This window comes from Stegostoma tigrinum, chromosome 26 (genome assembly GCF_030684315.1).
Source record: "Stegostoma tigrinum isolate sSteTig4 chromosome 26, sSteTig4.hap1, whole genome shotgun sequence".
In the NCBI taxonomy this organism is placed as follows: domain Eukaryota; kingdom Metazoa; phylum Chordata; class Chondrichthyes; order Orectolobiformes; family Stegostomatidae; genus Stegostoma; species Stegostoma tigrinum.
Window position 1 is genome coordinate 5,251,324 of NC_081379.1, and position 15,777 is coordinate 5,267,100.

A 15,777-nucleotide genomic window follows, 5' to 3' on the forward strand; every position below is an offset into this window, starting at 1 on the left:
TGGATGGATTAGCCATGCAGGGTTACTGGAGTGGATTTGGGCAGGATGCTGTTTTAGAGGGTCTGTGCAGACCCAATGGGCCAAATGGCGTCTATCTGCACTGTAGGGATGTTATGATTCTCCTCTGTGGAGATGAACAAATATATCTGTATCCTTCTCAAACTGCACTAAGAATTGAATTTCTTTTTTGTCCGATTTATGAGGACTGTGTTCACTTTTAATCGTTGAAACAGAAAGTGCATTGGGAAAGTAAGGTAAAGTCACCATCAGACAATCAGGTATAATGAGATAATGGGAACTGCAGATGCTGGAGAATCCAGCTTCACACTTTATTATCAGACAATCAGGTTGCTTGTTAGTTATAGAGAAGGAGAGATGAACAATGGTGAACAAGGGCTCTGATTAACAAGGATTCTGCAGAAGGGTTACTGTCAGACCTGCAGAGATTTTCCAGCAATTTCTGTTTTTATTGAAGATGAACAATGCTGCCTTAAGCTGCCGGTTACCATGCCTCAGCCGAGGAGCAAAGGTTGAGAAGGAAAGTTCTTCAAAGGTAACCTCAACCCTACGCTGTTGGCATCGCAGAGTCGTCCATCCGACCGAGCTAACTGATCCCCAAGTACTGGAAAAGGATAACGTTGACAAGGCTTTCTCCATTTAGCCACAGGCCGTCCTGAAGCCGCATTGCCACCAACTGCGGTGTGGGGGCAGCAGAGGAGATGATGAGGGCTCCACTCTGTCACGTGACACACCGGCTCGGAACATGGGCCCGATGTGATTGACGTCTTCCTTCACCAATCGGCAGTACAGGGTGTGCTAGCGGTGAGCCAATAGACGCGCGGGAGAGGTGGGACGACCCGACGGGGGCGGGGCCTGAGCCTGTGCTCTCCGGTGATGGGTTGAGGATGTCTCCCGGATCAACCGTCAGCTGTTAGTGGGGGAGGGGAAGGAAAGGAGTGACACCCCGAGGCCGGGCCGACGAGTGGGTCTCATGTTGTGATCTCTGGCTCTTGTGGAGTCTTTGAGCGAGTCCTGTCACCCTTTCCCGGGGGCGGGGGGAGGTGTAGCCGCGGGGTGTGAATGAGGAGTTAATCGGCGCAGGCCTGGGCCCGCGGACAGGAAAGTGCGGGATGCAGTCACTGGAGAACCAGGCCTGGGGCCGCCTGAGCCGTATCGACAGAGAGAGTGAGAGCCACATCCTCCTGGTGAACAGTGAGTGGACCATTGGTAGGAAAAAGGGTGAGTGAGGCCTCGGGGCTGGGCTGACAGCAGCTGCTAACAGGGCAGTGGGAAGGAGAGATCCAGCCTCCACTGGCTTCGTTGTCCCCCTGGCAAAAGAAGGCCAAAGAGTCTTATTTAAAAGTTACTAGTTATTGTAAATTCTCTGACGAGTAAAGAACCCCAGGATTGCAGACGATTGTTTTTCCTTTAAATTATAAATGTGTTTTGAGATTAACTTGTTCCTGGTTAGAAGGAAAAGGGAAATTAGATTTCTACATTGAACAGGGTAAGGCAAATAAAGAGAGATAACAGTGTGGAGCTGGATGAACACAGCAGGCCAAGCAGCATCTTAGGAGCACAAAAGCTGACGTTTTGGGCCTAGACCCTTCATCAGAAAAGGGGGAGGGGGAGAGGGTTCTGAAATAAATGGGGAGAGAGGAGAGGTGGATCGAAGATGGCTAGAGGAGAAGATAGGTGGAGAGGAGACACAAGTTAAAGGGGAGGGATGGAGCTAGTAGAGGTGAGTGTATGTGGGGAGGGGATAGGTCAGTCTGGGGAGGACGGACAGGTCAAGGGGTGCAATCAGGTTAGTAGGTAGGAAATGGAGGTGTGGCTTGAGGTGAAAGGAGGGGATAGGTAACAGTTAGGGAGGTGGGGATGAGCTGAGCTGGTTTTGGGATACATCGGGGGGAGGGGAGATGTTGAAGCTTGTGAAACGCACATTGATACCAATGGGCTGCAGGGTTCTGAAGTGGAATGTGAGTTGCTGTTCCTGCAACCTTCGGGTGACATCGTTGTGGCACTGCAGGAGGCCCAGGATGGACATGTCATCTGAGGAATGGGAGGGGGAGTTGAAATGGTTCGTGACTGGGAGGTGCAGTTGGTTATTGCGAACCGAGCGGAGGTGTTCTGCAAAGTGGTCCCCAAGCCTCCGCTTGGTCTCCCTGATGTAGAGGAGGCCACAACAGATATAGTGGATGCAGTATACCACATTGGCAGATGTGCAGGTGAACATCTGCTTGATGTGGAAAGTCTTCATGGGGCCTGGGATGGGGGTGAGTGAATGAAGTCTATTTTTCCTTTCCATTCCTCAGCTTTTTGTTTTTAAAAATGTATCTATTGCTGGATTTTCCAGGTTTCATCCAGTGTCTTGTTATTTTGCGGGACATTTCTTACAGTTTAGACATTAAGCTGGTTAATTTTTGCAAGTTTGGACATTCTGAGCTTGATTACATTTGATTTCAGAATGACTCAAAGTGCTTTGCAGTACATGAGGTAAGTTTTCTGAAGTGCAGTCTCTGTTGCAAGATAGGAAGTTGAGGAACTATGAATCAAGTTTCCACAAACAGAGATCTAACATTGACCAGATCGTCTACCTCTACTGCTGTTGATCAGGGGAAAAATATTGGCCAGAAAAACTGACAACTGTGTGATTCTTCAAACGATGTCCCAGGATGACCTCCTCTACCTCCAGAGGACAAATGTGGTCTTGATTTTGTGTTTGACTTGTAAGACAGCACCACTGACAATTCATAACACTCCTGGTATTGTCGTGTCAAGTCTTTGTTCTGGGACCTGAATCCGTTCTACCTTTTATCTGGGACATGAATGTTACCACTTACGTTTAGTGGAAAAATTTCTTGTGACAGGATTCAGTATCTGCAACTATACTAATTCCTTCAGCATTGTTCTTCCAATTTTAAAGTTCTGAGAATTCCTGGATTCTTCCTGACTCTGTTTTCCTGAGGAAAAAAAGTTGAAATTTCTTTTTGCTTCCTTGTTTAGATATTAGGATATTTTATTTCAGAGATAGTAGCAGGCCAAGCAACATCATAGGAGCAGGAATGCTGATGTTTTGGGCCTAGACCCTCCTTCAGAAATGGGGGAGGGGAAGGGGGTTCTGAAATAAATTGGGCTGCTCATTGAGAGCTGAATCCTGTATTTCTGCTTTGTCATCATCTTTGGCAAATCAGTTGTTTATAGATCCATTTTGCATTGGATTCAGTTTTCCTTTTGACCTTCTCTCTTCCCTCCTTCCTATCCTCTACTTTTTTTCACTTTTTAAACATGGGACATAGGCATCATTGGCTGGTTGGAAAGCATTAATTGCTCTTTCCTAATTATCCTTGAGAAGATGCTGGTGAGAGCTGCCTTCTTGAACACCAGTGGTCTATGCTGTAGGTAGGTCCACGATACCTTTTTAAGCAGGAAATTCCAGGATTTTGAAGCAGCGACAGTGAAGGAATGACAATTTATTTCCACGTGAGGCTTACTGGGGGGTTAGTTTTTAGGTGGTCGTGTTGCTATGTATCTGCCTTTATCCTTCTAGATGGACGTGGTTGTGAAGGTGCTGTCAATGCATCTTTGGTGAGTTTCTGCAGTTCATCTTTTGGACAGTACACACTGTTGCTACTAAACATGGATACTTATTAGGGAGTGGATGCTTGTGGGTATGGTACCAAAAGCAGACTGCTTCTTCCTGGATGGTTTCAAACTTCTTTAGTGTTATTGGAGCTGCATCCATCTAGGCAAGTGGGGTGTATTCTTTCACACTCCTACCTTGTAGATGGTGGACAGTCTTTGGTTAGTCCAGAGGTGAGTTACTCGTTGCAGTATTCCTAGCCTCTGACCTGCTTTTGTAGCCACTGTGTTTATATGGTGAGCCTAAATGCACTTCTGGTTAATGGTAATCCCCAGGATGTTATTAAGGGGATTCAGTGATTGTAGCATCATTGGATGTCGAGGGTCTGTGGTTAGATTGTCTCCAGTAGGAGACAAACATTTGTATGATGTGGATTATACTTGCTGCTGTCAAACCAAGATGTTGTCCAGATCTTGTTGCATTTGGACATGGACTGGTTCGGCTACTGAAGAGTCACCAAATGGTGCTGAATGTTGTGCAATTGTTTTTGAACAGCCCTGTTTCTGACCTAATGATGGAGGGAAAATCTTTGAAACAGTTGAAGGTGGTTGGGCCTAGGACTCTACCCTGAGGAACTTCCACAGAGATGTCCTGGAGTTGAGATGATTGACCTCCAAAACCCACAACTATTGTCTTAAGTGTGGCAAGTTTGCCCCCGATTCCCATTAGTTCCAATTTTGAAAGGGCTTCCTGATGACACACACTGTTGATTGTGGCCTTGATGGACTGTCACTCTCACCTCACTTCTGAAATTCAACACCTGTGTCTATGTTTGAACCAAGACTAATGAGGTCAGAAGCTGAGATGCCTTGGTGGAACCCAAACTGGGCATCAGTGAGTGGGTTGTTGCTGCAGGTGCTGCTGGATGGGCTTTTGATGACGCTTTCCATCACTAATGATGTGGCAGTAATTGGCTATCCTGCTTTTTGTATACAAGACATACTTGGGCAACTTTCCACAATGTCATGTAGATTCCAGTGTTATCACCACACTGGAGGAGATTGGCTAGGGTAGCAGCAAGTTCTGGAGTACAAGTCTTCAGTACTGTTGCTGGCATGTTGTCAGGGACCTTTGCCTTTGCAGCATTAAGTGCCTCTAACCGTTTCTTGATATGTGGAGTGAATTGACTTGGCTGAAAATTGGCATCTGTGATGCTGGGGACCACTGGAAGAGGCTGAGATGGACCATCCACTTGGCACTTGCAGTTGGAAATTACTGCCAATGCTTCGGCCTTAACTTTTGCACCAATGTGTTGGGCCCTCCCATCATTGAGTGTATAGCCTCCTCCTGCTCCTGTAAGCTGTTTCTTTGTTCACCACTGTCCATTCATGAAAGGATGAGGTGACCAGCAGAACTTAGATCTGATCTGTTGGTTGTCGGATTGCTTAGCTGTGTTAATCACTTGCTTAGGCCATTCAGCATGTTTTGGTAGCTTCTCATTCTTTAGGTATACCCAGTGCTGGTCATTGCATGTCCTCCTGCACGCTCCATTGAGCCATGGTTGATCCACTGGTTTGATGGTAAAGGTTGAGTGGGGGATATGCCAGGCCATGAATTGTGGATTGTGCTGGAATACAATTGTATGGAACGCCTTCAAGCTGCCTCTTTTGCTATGGTATAACCTAGCTGTTTTGTGTAAGACCTTCTTGTGTCCTAATAGTAAATGCAGCTAAATATACTGGAGATGAGTGTGGAGCTGGAGGAATACAGCAGGCCAGGCAGGAGAAGCGGCAAAGCTGATGTTTCGAGTAGGGACCCTTCTTCAGAAAATCTGACTCCAGATTCGGCGGTTCTTACTATCTCTAAATATTCTGGAGCATACTTTTTATAATTAAGGTTAAAGCAGCAATCTAATCAGCTGTTTTAGTCCCACCCTGTCCTATCCAAATAAATCCAAGATTTCTTGAATTTCGCATCCAGACTCCAGGTAGATGGTCTTACAAATTTTGATCGTCAGCAGTTGTTTGTCGGATTTAACTTGCCTTCTTTCCCTACCCTACATATCTCAGTATCATTGCATAAGTTGAATTCTACCAGATGTAAATTAAAATATTAATGTAACGTGACTTATTAGCTGAGAAAATTGTCAAAACCATAGTCAGTTGGTTAGCTGGAAGAATGTGTAACAGCTCAAGAGGAGTCATATGCAACAATGGTGAGAAAGAAATAATGACATGTTGGTGTTACTCGGTCAAGCTATCACTTGAGATGTTGGGGAATTACTTTATCAGTTCAATTGGATCACAAATATATTTTGCTTGAATTACCTTGGTGGAATCTTCCAGCTACTGAATGAGTGGTTTTTATCTTGATTCACAGGTGCAAGTCCCAATATGTCTTCTGTCATTTTTAAATGTAATGTCGAGAAAGTATTCACCCCTTTTAATGGTTCCATGGGAAAGCTTTCCAAGATACAAAACTGATTCTTGGGTGCTGCTTACACATGTATCTGTCACAATTAGAACAGAGTTCTTTATAGTATTGTTTAAAGATTTGAACAGCTATCAAAAAAGACCAATGCTTGACATTAAACACACTTTCTACTGTAAAAAAAGCCATGATGAATTTCAGTAAGTGATTGACTGGTGTTTAATGGAGCGCTTAGAGTAGCATTTTCTGACCTCTTGATCCTTTTTTTTGCTGTAAACTGGTTATAAATGATGCCTTTGTGTAGAGTTGCTCAGATTCTGCCCTTTACTTTTTATGGAAACTGATGTTAATAGAGTTCCTTCCTCCCCTGGGGGAAAGATTGTTTGTTTGTTAATCCGCTGAGTGCAATCCACATGCCACCTGTGCGAGCCATAGGGTCTGTGTCGTAGGTTGTTTCCTCATTGTGCAGTACCAAGATTAATTGGCTCCTTTTCAATCTGTAAATTATGGACCAATTCTTTAAAAAATTTTTCTGCCCCAGTGTTTTTCTCAAACAATGTTTATCTCTCTCTTTCCCCCCGCCCCATACTGAAGGATTTTCGTTCTCAATGGATCACCAATTTAAGGTATTTGCATGCCAACAACTCTTCTGGATGTCCAAAGACTGACTACTGTTTAAAAAGGTGGTTGTCTCAGATAATGTCTCGCTCCTTTGTGTTTGAGCACGATGGCAAATGTTGGTTTAACTACTGAACTCAACTAATTTTTTCAACACCGTAATAATCGGTGCCAGAACTTCTTTTAGCTTTTGCTTTGCATCTTTTCCAAGCTAAGGTGCTGAGATCTATTACAATGTTGCTTTATTATGTCACTGTCACAAGGACTTCTCAAAATGCTATGTTCATTGCCAATCCCCCTAGTTCTGCTGGGAAGATGGTAGATTGTCTGGAGCAGTTGTACAACTAATTGTTTTGGCATACCATTTCCAAAGGGCATTAAAGAGTTTGATGTCATCAAGTAGCATAACCAACCATTACGTTGAAGTATTATGTTAGAACAAATGATGCTGCCTTTCACTATTATTTTCAAGCAACAAAGTCAGTTATTAAAATTGGATGAAATTAGAGCTGAAACATCAAATGCTTTGGAAAAAATGCATAAATATGTTGAATTTCTTTCTCTATAATGGAGAAATTCGATGTCCTGGAAATGTAAGATTTGTTATTTGGGGCCAGTGAGGCTGTTTTGACACTAATTTAATCTTAGTATGCCATTAAAAGCCGGATTATACATCTTTCAACAGGTGTTATTTTCTAGGGCTTTTACAGCAAGTTTAAAATTTGAGAGCCACTTCAAGATTTCTGTTGTCTTTATCAATTCCCAAAACTCCTTAGTGGAGTTATGATGGCAAATGCTCATAGTTTTCCTATTAGCATTAATGCAAAATCCACACGTATGTAGAATTGCCTGTAGTTCAGATCACCTTTGGGTGGAGGGGTGGTGGGGACAGATATCTATTCCTGAATAACTTGGTTGTTTTTCAGATGAAAATGCAGGTTTTGAAGGTCTCTCAACTTTCTAGATGTATTCAAATTCAATTCAAACGGCAGCTTATAATAATGGCATTTTATCCCCTGTCTTTAGGGGAAGTTTGTAACCAGTTCCTTACTATAAAGACTTTTTTGTGCCTGTATTACTGAGATGTACCAACAGCCTTTACCTAACCTATCACTAATTGGTGTTTGGACCTAATAGCTTTATTCATCAGTTACTCAGCATTGTAATTGATTTGTAGAGGGAACTAGGAAGGTTATGTTAAAATCAGGCTTATCAGGGGTAACACCTCCATACAAAATGGAAGAAATCTTGTAAATGGCAGTATTTGTCCTGCTTGTCTGATGGCATCATGTTTTCCCCCTGCTTGTAATGGGTAAAGTGTCCATGTACAATTTGCAGAACATCTAATTTTAAGCAGCGTTCATGACCATAATTTACCACTACAACTTACACTTATAAATCATCTTAAACATGATAAAACATGTTTAGTAAGTCTGTCATTTCCTATCTACTACTGTCTATTGAAACCATGCAGTTGTAGGAAACTTCAATAAAATGTTTAATGCATGGAGTTCACAAATTTATGGCTCACCTCCGTACTGCTAATTAATGTTACTGTCAATGCCTGTATCATCCTGGGTTTTCATACACTCTCCTTGCAGGCTATTCCATATATGCAAGAAGTATGAAGAACTTGCACCTTTCCTATACGTTCTCTTTTTCTCATGTTGAACTTCTGTGTCTTACTCTGCAAATTCTATTAATCCCTCGGATTCAGTTTCTGTTTCCTCAAGGACATCTCTAAAATCCTCTTTTCCAATCATCTTTACTCATCTTTCGTTTTCTCTTGAGGGTGAGTGTCCAAATCTTATCAATTTTGGATTTTATTTACTTCTTCCAGAGTTTGTGTTATTTCCAAATGTGACTGACCAGTTTAAAATATGTAGCACTTTCTGCTTTAAGTACTGATTTGTTGTCCTTTTTTTGAACCCAGCTCTAAAAGGAACCGCATGCAGTCTATGGTTATTTCATGGTGCACAGACACACTTCAGAAATAAAGATATGCTTTTCTTTAACACCTTTCACAATCTTTTGACATCTAAGTACATTAGAGACAATCGATAATAATTTATAACTAAGGGGCAGCAACAGCCAAAATCTGCACAACAAGCTTCCACAAACAGCAGTGTGACAATGATTAGATAATCTGTTTTTGTGGTGATGATTGAGGGATATTGACCCAGGCACGAGGGATAACTGTGTTTTGTGAGACATTCCTTGGTACTACACTAGAATGTTGCCCTTGGATGTACAGATCCCTGAAGTGTGACTTGAACCCGCAACCTTCTGACTTGAAGATGAGAGTGCTACTAACTGTGTTGTTTCAATGCATCTAATGCACATATTCTCCTGTGGTGTTATTTGTGTCCCTGTAAGGTCATAGCGCCTCTTTTTCAACAATTAGACCAATTACAGTTGGAAGTCTGACGGCCTGTTATGAACCAGACCAAACCCCCAGAAATATATGAAGGAGACAACCTAAACCCCAACTTTTAGTTAAAGGCAAGTGTAAGGTGCTGTGTTCCAGATGTAATTCGATCGGTCACACTACTTGGCCTTAAACAGAACACACTTTATTCTTATCTCCAATTAAATTACAAACAAAAGAAAAATAGATATAACTAACTCTGCTGGAAAACTTGACAGAATAACAGATTATTTAACAGCAACCATTCTAATGTGGTAACATCCCATAAACGCATGCTTGTCAAAGGCAAAATCAGTAAAACTCATTGTCTCGTGTGATTCTGGCTGTAGAAAATGAACCCCAGCTTTTAGCAATAACAGAAAATTCTGGTACAGAGAAACAGCTTCCACAAGCAAATTCAAAGCTGCAACAATTGCTGAAAGTTAAACTAAAACCCTGGTTCTGTGGGAGCCTGATTCCACCCATTCATGCCCTATTGGTCCGATGTTTTTCGAAAAAAAAACACAAATCTGTGGCTTCGCAAGCTGTTTGTCTTTCCAGGTCAGTTATACAGATTGACACCTATGGGTCCAAACCCCTCCATTTTTTGAAAAAAGGACAAAATACACCTCTAAAAGCCATAGTATCGTCACACTGGCAAGAGGCTAGAAGCTTTCACTGCTTAAAATTGGTTTACAGTATAATGAAGTTTGACATTTGTGGTTAGAGAGATGACCATGGTATTTAAAATTACATTTAATAGACTGACTTAATATAGAGAAGAGAGTTGGTTAGTAAGTGGCCCTTTTCCTTTATCAAGTCTTGTTTCTGATTAGTCATGTCCGAAATGAATTAAAGATGAGGTTAGTATCCTTTTTATTCCTGGATCATGGACAGGTTGGAAATTGTTTCAATATTGAGGTAAAGAAAGAAAAGGACTTAAATCAGTTCAAAGGGGACTGCGTACAACACAAGTTAGGGATATATTGAGTTATCTACGGGATTGACAGAAGGAATGTTGTGTTGAGATTTTTTGCTTCTGCTTCCTCTTAATTAAAAGAGAAACTCTGACTTGGTTTGACATGCAGATTTGGAACACGTACTTTGAATCTCAGTTCAGTTTTCGGTAGAGGAGTGGATCAGGCTGAATGCTGTTTGGAGGGTCTATGTGGGCTCAATAGGCCAAACTGCCTGTTTCCACACTGTAGATTCTATGATCCTCAGTAGAGCAACTCATATAAACACCTAGTTTTTCCCTTCAGGTCGTTGTCAAGTTTCATTTCAGTATACTACTATTGAATGCTTCCACCATCTTTTTTTGAGGAATTCCATTCTATATTGAAAATTGATTAATGGTGAAAAATTCTTTCAATTTGTGAAGAGTTTTGTACCTAACTAGTCCTGAATTAGACACATAATATAATTTTCTGAAGAAGGGTCCAGACCCAAAACATCAGCTTTCCTGCTCCTCTGATGCTGCTTGGCCTGCTGTGTTCATCCAGCTCTACACCTTGTTATCTAATATAATAAATTATCTTGTATTAAAATCAATTTTCTGTTTTTTACAGGTTGTGACTTGTCATTTCCTGGCAATAAACTTGTGTCCGGAGACCACTGTAAAATAATTCGAGAGCAAACTGGACAAGTTTGGTTAGAGGATACAAGGTAAATTGTGTATTTTTCTAGATTGAACATTTTGTTTAGGTTTTTTAGTATATTCTGAAAGTGAAGATTGTTTATCTTGTGATGGTACCAATGTCTCCACCACAGACCACTTGTTTATTTGTGAACGTCTGTCTGTTTCTGAAGTAGAGGGTCAGTGATTTGGAATGCAGCTGTCGAACCTTGGGCAGAAACTCCAATCTCACCAATACCGTTGTGAAAGTTTTCGCCTCTGTTTTGAATGTGAGGGCCCAACCTGACAGAAACTAGGTGTGCTTGATCCTGTTTGTATCAGAATTTAACCTATATACAGAACTATTAACAATTTCACATTAAAGTGACTGTCACATCCGATACACAATTACTTTTTTGAAGATATAAAAGCACATTTTAGTGGAATAGAGGTGCTGTACTGGGATTGAATTTCAGATTTTTTACTTATGTAAAGTGAGCTTTATTATCTTCTGATCATGTTCTATTGTTACAAGGTAACTAGTCCAATGATTTTAGTACTGGAGAAATTGGTCACATTGAGATCAAACCTCTCCTATTTGAAAAATAACAAATTTTAAGTTTGAAAATTTAAATTACACAAATGACTGAAACATTATTATCAAGTGGTTTGATGTGATTTTGTGGAATTACTTTTTTGAGTGACAGTGATGGTGTTTAGAGTAAATCTAAAGATGATAACGGATTCAAAAACTGTAAGTTAACACAAATTCTAGCCATTGATGAGAAGACTGAAAAGATTATACACTCTGTGTAGATGGTTGTGAAAAACACAGCAACATGTATCGAATTTCACAAAAGACTCGTTAACCCAATTGAATTATTTGACTCCCTGTTTGAAATGACTGACTCGACAAATAGATTTTGTCCTGGAGGGTTTTTTGTTGAAATTGTTCCATGTTGCCAGTAGATGGCCGTAGAGTTCATTAAACTTGTGAGTGAATTTATGGTGCTATTTGATAGCATTTGACTGGCTGAACTTCAAATTGTTCTGCCCAGGTTAGAGCTTGATATGAATGTACTATCTTCCAACAAATATGTTTAGAAAGCTCAAGCCCTAATCTGAACATTTAAATTGAAGCCAGTTTGGTTTAAAGAATGCTCAGTGGACCAATCTAAGGGTGTTTTTTTAAAAACAATGCCCACACCAAATGGATTTGTACTCTGTACAATAGTAAATCCAAGAATTATGTCGTTTCGTTCTCCAGGCTTAGCTCTGAAATCAAATTTTTAGCCTCATTGCAATATGCTAAATTTACAGAGCACAGATTGGTTAAACAATTCAGTAAAACCGAATTTCTACAAATATTTAATAAGGGGAAAAAAATAACTGGAGCTTGTTAAGGCAAAGTCGCCATTTTTCCAGACAACTACAGTAGAGCACTCTGGAGGTTTAACTTGAGATGGTTTAGATTAGATTAGATTCTCTACAGTGTGGAAACAAGCCCTTCGGCCAAACAAGTCCACACTTACCCTTGCAGCATCCCACCCAGACCCATCCCCCTATAACCCACACACCCCTGAACACTACGGGCAATTTAGCAGGCTAATCCACCTAAACTGCACATCTTTGGACTGTGGGAGGAAACCGGAGCACCTAGAGGAAACCCACGCAGACGCTCCGAGAACGTGCAATCTCCGCACAGACAGTCGCCCGAGGCTGGAGTCGAACCTGGGTCCGTGGCGCTGTGAGGCTGCAGTGCTAACCACTGTGCCACCCAAAGTTTGCATTGTATATTGGGGAGCGCTGTCCGTTCTAACCTTTACTTTACTGCTTCTGCAATCAGTCCTGATAATTGGGATCCCACTCCTATTCCGTTGATTTGTTTGTATATGCTGTCATTGAAGGTGAAGTGGGTTGTGAGGCACAGATCTAGTAGTTTCACAGTGGTGTCCTTATTAATGTAGAACAACAAAAGACATTAAAATACTTAGTGGCCAACGCTACTTACTGTATCCACTCATCTCAATAATTCCTCAACATCAATAATGACACCAGGATAGAAGGGAGCGAGATGCTATCCTTCAGCGTAACAGCACTATTTAGGTCCATAAATGTCAACCTAGTCAAAGAGACAATTGCCACACTAATGGATGAATCAAGTAGGCAGGCAACAACATCAATAAGGACACCATGAAACTACTAGATCTGCACCTCACAATCCACTTCACCTTCAACGATGGCATATTTAAACAAATCAATAGAACAACAATGGGATCCCCAATATCAGGACTGATTGCAGAACCAGTAATGCAAAGGTTAGAACGGACAGTGCTCCCCACTCTACAACCCAAATTTTGGGCCCAATGTGTAGATGACACCTTCGTGACTATTAAACACACAATGAGAAGAAACCCACTGACATAAACAACATCCTTACCAGGATAAAATTTTACAAAAGAAAAAGAGAACCGACTACCCTTCATGAACATAGTATAGAACACGAAAACAAGGAGTAACTCCAGACTAGCATATATAGAAAGATCACACGAACCACACACTCAGTTACACTAGCAACCACCTCAGTGCCCACAAACGGAGCTGCATCAGGACACTATGTAAACGAGCCACAACGCATTGCAGCAAACTGGAGCGATCTAAAGCAGAAAAGGAGCACCTATACAAGTCTTCAAAAGAAACGGATACCCAAAAAGCACAATTGGCCATTACTTCCAAGACAACAGATCACAACAGGAAGACACAACATGACCAGAATCACTAATCACCCATCATATATCAAGGACATTTCAGAGATGACCAAGTCTATTCAGACCCCTAGGTATCAGAGTAGCCCACAAACCAACAACCACCCTACGACAGTTGGTGACAAACGCAAAGGATCCCATACCCAAAATCGGTGTAATATACAAAATTCAAGCACTGTAAAAAACAGTACAAAGGCTAAACCAGAAGAAAACTGACAATACAGATGCACAAGCACCAACTAGCCACCAAAGAGGCACGACCAATCCTCACTTGGAACTACTTCAACCAGAGAACAGTGAATCCAAGGAATTCACTGCCGCAGAAGGCTGTGGAGCCCAGGTCATTGAGTACATTTAAGACTGAGATAGATAGGTTCTTGAGGATGGGGTTGAGGAACTTAACAGCCATGATTGATTGGCGGAGCAGACTTGATGGACCGAATGGCCTAATTTCTGCTCCTATCCCTTATGGTCTTATTGTCTCACTGTGCTGACAATGAGGGTCATGAATTCGACTGGGACAACACATCCATAATCGCACAAGCTAAAAAGAGACATGCCAGGGAATTCTTGGAATACCAGGCCTCCATCAACAAACACCTTGGTTTGTACACAGGGTCCAATTCGCTGAGAAACAGAAGTGGAAGTAATACTAACCACCCCAGCAAACTGAAACATATAAATAACAAGCAGAACAGAACACTGATGCTTCACTGGAGGCCCAGTGATGTTCCCTAGCAGGGTGACGAAATGTTTGCAAGCAAACCCACTGGCTCGGCGAGCAAGTCTACAATTTCATGAAAAGCAGGACAAATCCAACTTGGTCAGTTTACTCCCCATCAGCCTACTGTCGATTGTTAGTAAAGTAATGGAAGGTGTCATCAACAATGTTATTGAGCAGCACCTGTTCAGTGATGCCCATTTTGGATTCTGTCAGGGCCACTCAGCTCCTAACCTCATTTCAGCGTTGGTTCAAACATGTACAAAAGAGCTGAATTCCAGAAGTGAGGTGAGAGTGACAGCCCTTGATATCAAGGCTGCACTTGATTGAGTGCAGTACTATGGGGCCTGGAATCAATGGGTATCAGGGGAAAACTGTCCGGTGGTTAGTGTCATATCTGACACATAGGAAGCTGATCATTGCTGTTGGTCAGTCATCTCAGCTCGAGTATATCTCTGCAGGATGTTTCCTAGGCCCAACCATCTTCATCAGCTTCATCAATGAACTTCCCTCCATCATAAGGTCAGAAGTGGGTATTGTGCAATCATTAGCAACATGTTTACCATTCGTGAGTCCTTAGACGCTGAAGCAGTCCAAGTTCAAATGGAACAAGATTTGGACAATATCCTAGGGTTGGGCTGACAAGTGACCACACCATACAAATGCCAGACAATGACCAACCCCCACAAAAGACAATCTAACCACTGCCCATGACATTCAATGGTGTTACCATCGTTGAATCTTCCAGTATCAACATCCTGGGCGTTATCATTGATCAGGAACAAAAACAAAGTGGGTGGCAAAACTCAGCAGGTCTGGGGTCACCGGACACGAAACGTTAACTCTGACATTTTCCTTCTCAGATTCTGCCAGGCCTGCTGAGCTTTTCCACCCACTTTGTTTTTGTTCCTGATTTACAGTATCCGTAGTTCTTTTGGTTATCATTGATCAGAAACTCAACTGGACTCACCACATAAATGCAGTGGCTACAAGAGCAGGCCAGAAGCTAGGAATACTGCGGCAAGTAACTCTCCTAATTCTTCAAAGCCTGTCCACCATCTACAAGGCACAAGTCTAGAGTATAATGAAATACTCCCCACTTGCCTGGACGAACGCAGCCCCAACAACACTCAAGAAGCTCAACACCATTCAGGGCAAAGCAGCCCGCTTGATTGGCGCTGCATCCACCTAACCCACCTTTTGATGTTCAGTGGCAGGAGTGTGTTTTATCTACACAGTGCACTCCATAAATTTACGAAAGTTCCTCAGACAGTGCCTTCCAAACCCACAACTGCTTCTTTGTAGAAAGACAAAGCAGTAGATGTATAGGAATACTGATCCTGAAAGTTCCTCTTCCAAGTCACATTCAATCTTTATTTGGAAATATATTGCAGTTCCTTCACTGTCACTGGGTCAAAATCCTGGAATTCCCTCCGTAATGGCATTGTGTGTCAACCGGTTCAAGAAAGCAGCTCACCACCACCTTCTCATGGGCAAAAGATGCTCAGTGATGCCCACGTCCCACAAAATTAAATTACAAAGTAGGAAAATAAGTCATCAAACGTGCAAGGAGCATGCAAAGGGATATGAACTAGTTGAAGTGAGCAAAAGTTTGACAGTGGGTTATAATTGTAGACA

The 15,777-nt window shown here is 41.9% G+C and overlaps 1 protein-coding gene across 4 annotated transcripts in view; it reads left to right on the forward strand.

The window, feature by feature from the left end:
• Positions 1 to 884: 884 nt before the first annotated feature.
• chfr (checkpoint with forkhead and ring finger domains, E3 ubiquitin protein ligase) overlaps positions 885 to 15,777 on the forward strand; it is a 61,097-nt gene continuing 46,204 nt past the window's right edge. For all 4 annotated transcript variants that reach the window (XM_048555759.2, XM_048555758.2, XM_048555760.2 and 1 more), the window contains exons 1-2: positions 885 to 1,239; positions 10,607 to 10,703. In XM_048555759.2, coding sequence (XP_048411716.1) covers positions 1,131 to 1,239; positions 10,607 to 10,703 — 206 coding nt within the window. In that variant the 5' untranslated portion in view covers positions 885 to 1,130. The remainder of the gene's footprint in view (positions 1,240 to 10,606; positions 10,704 to 15,777) is intronic.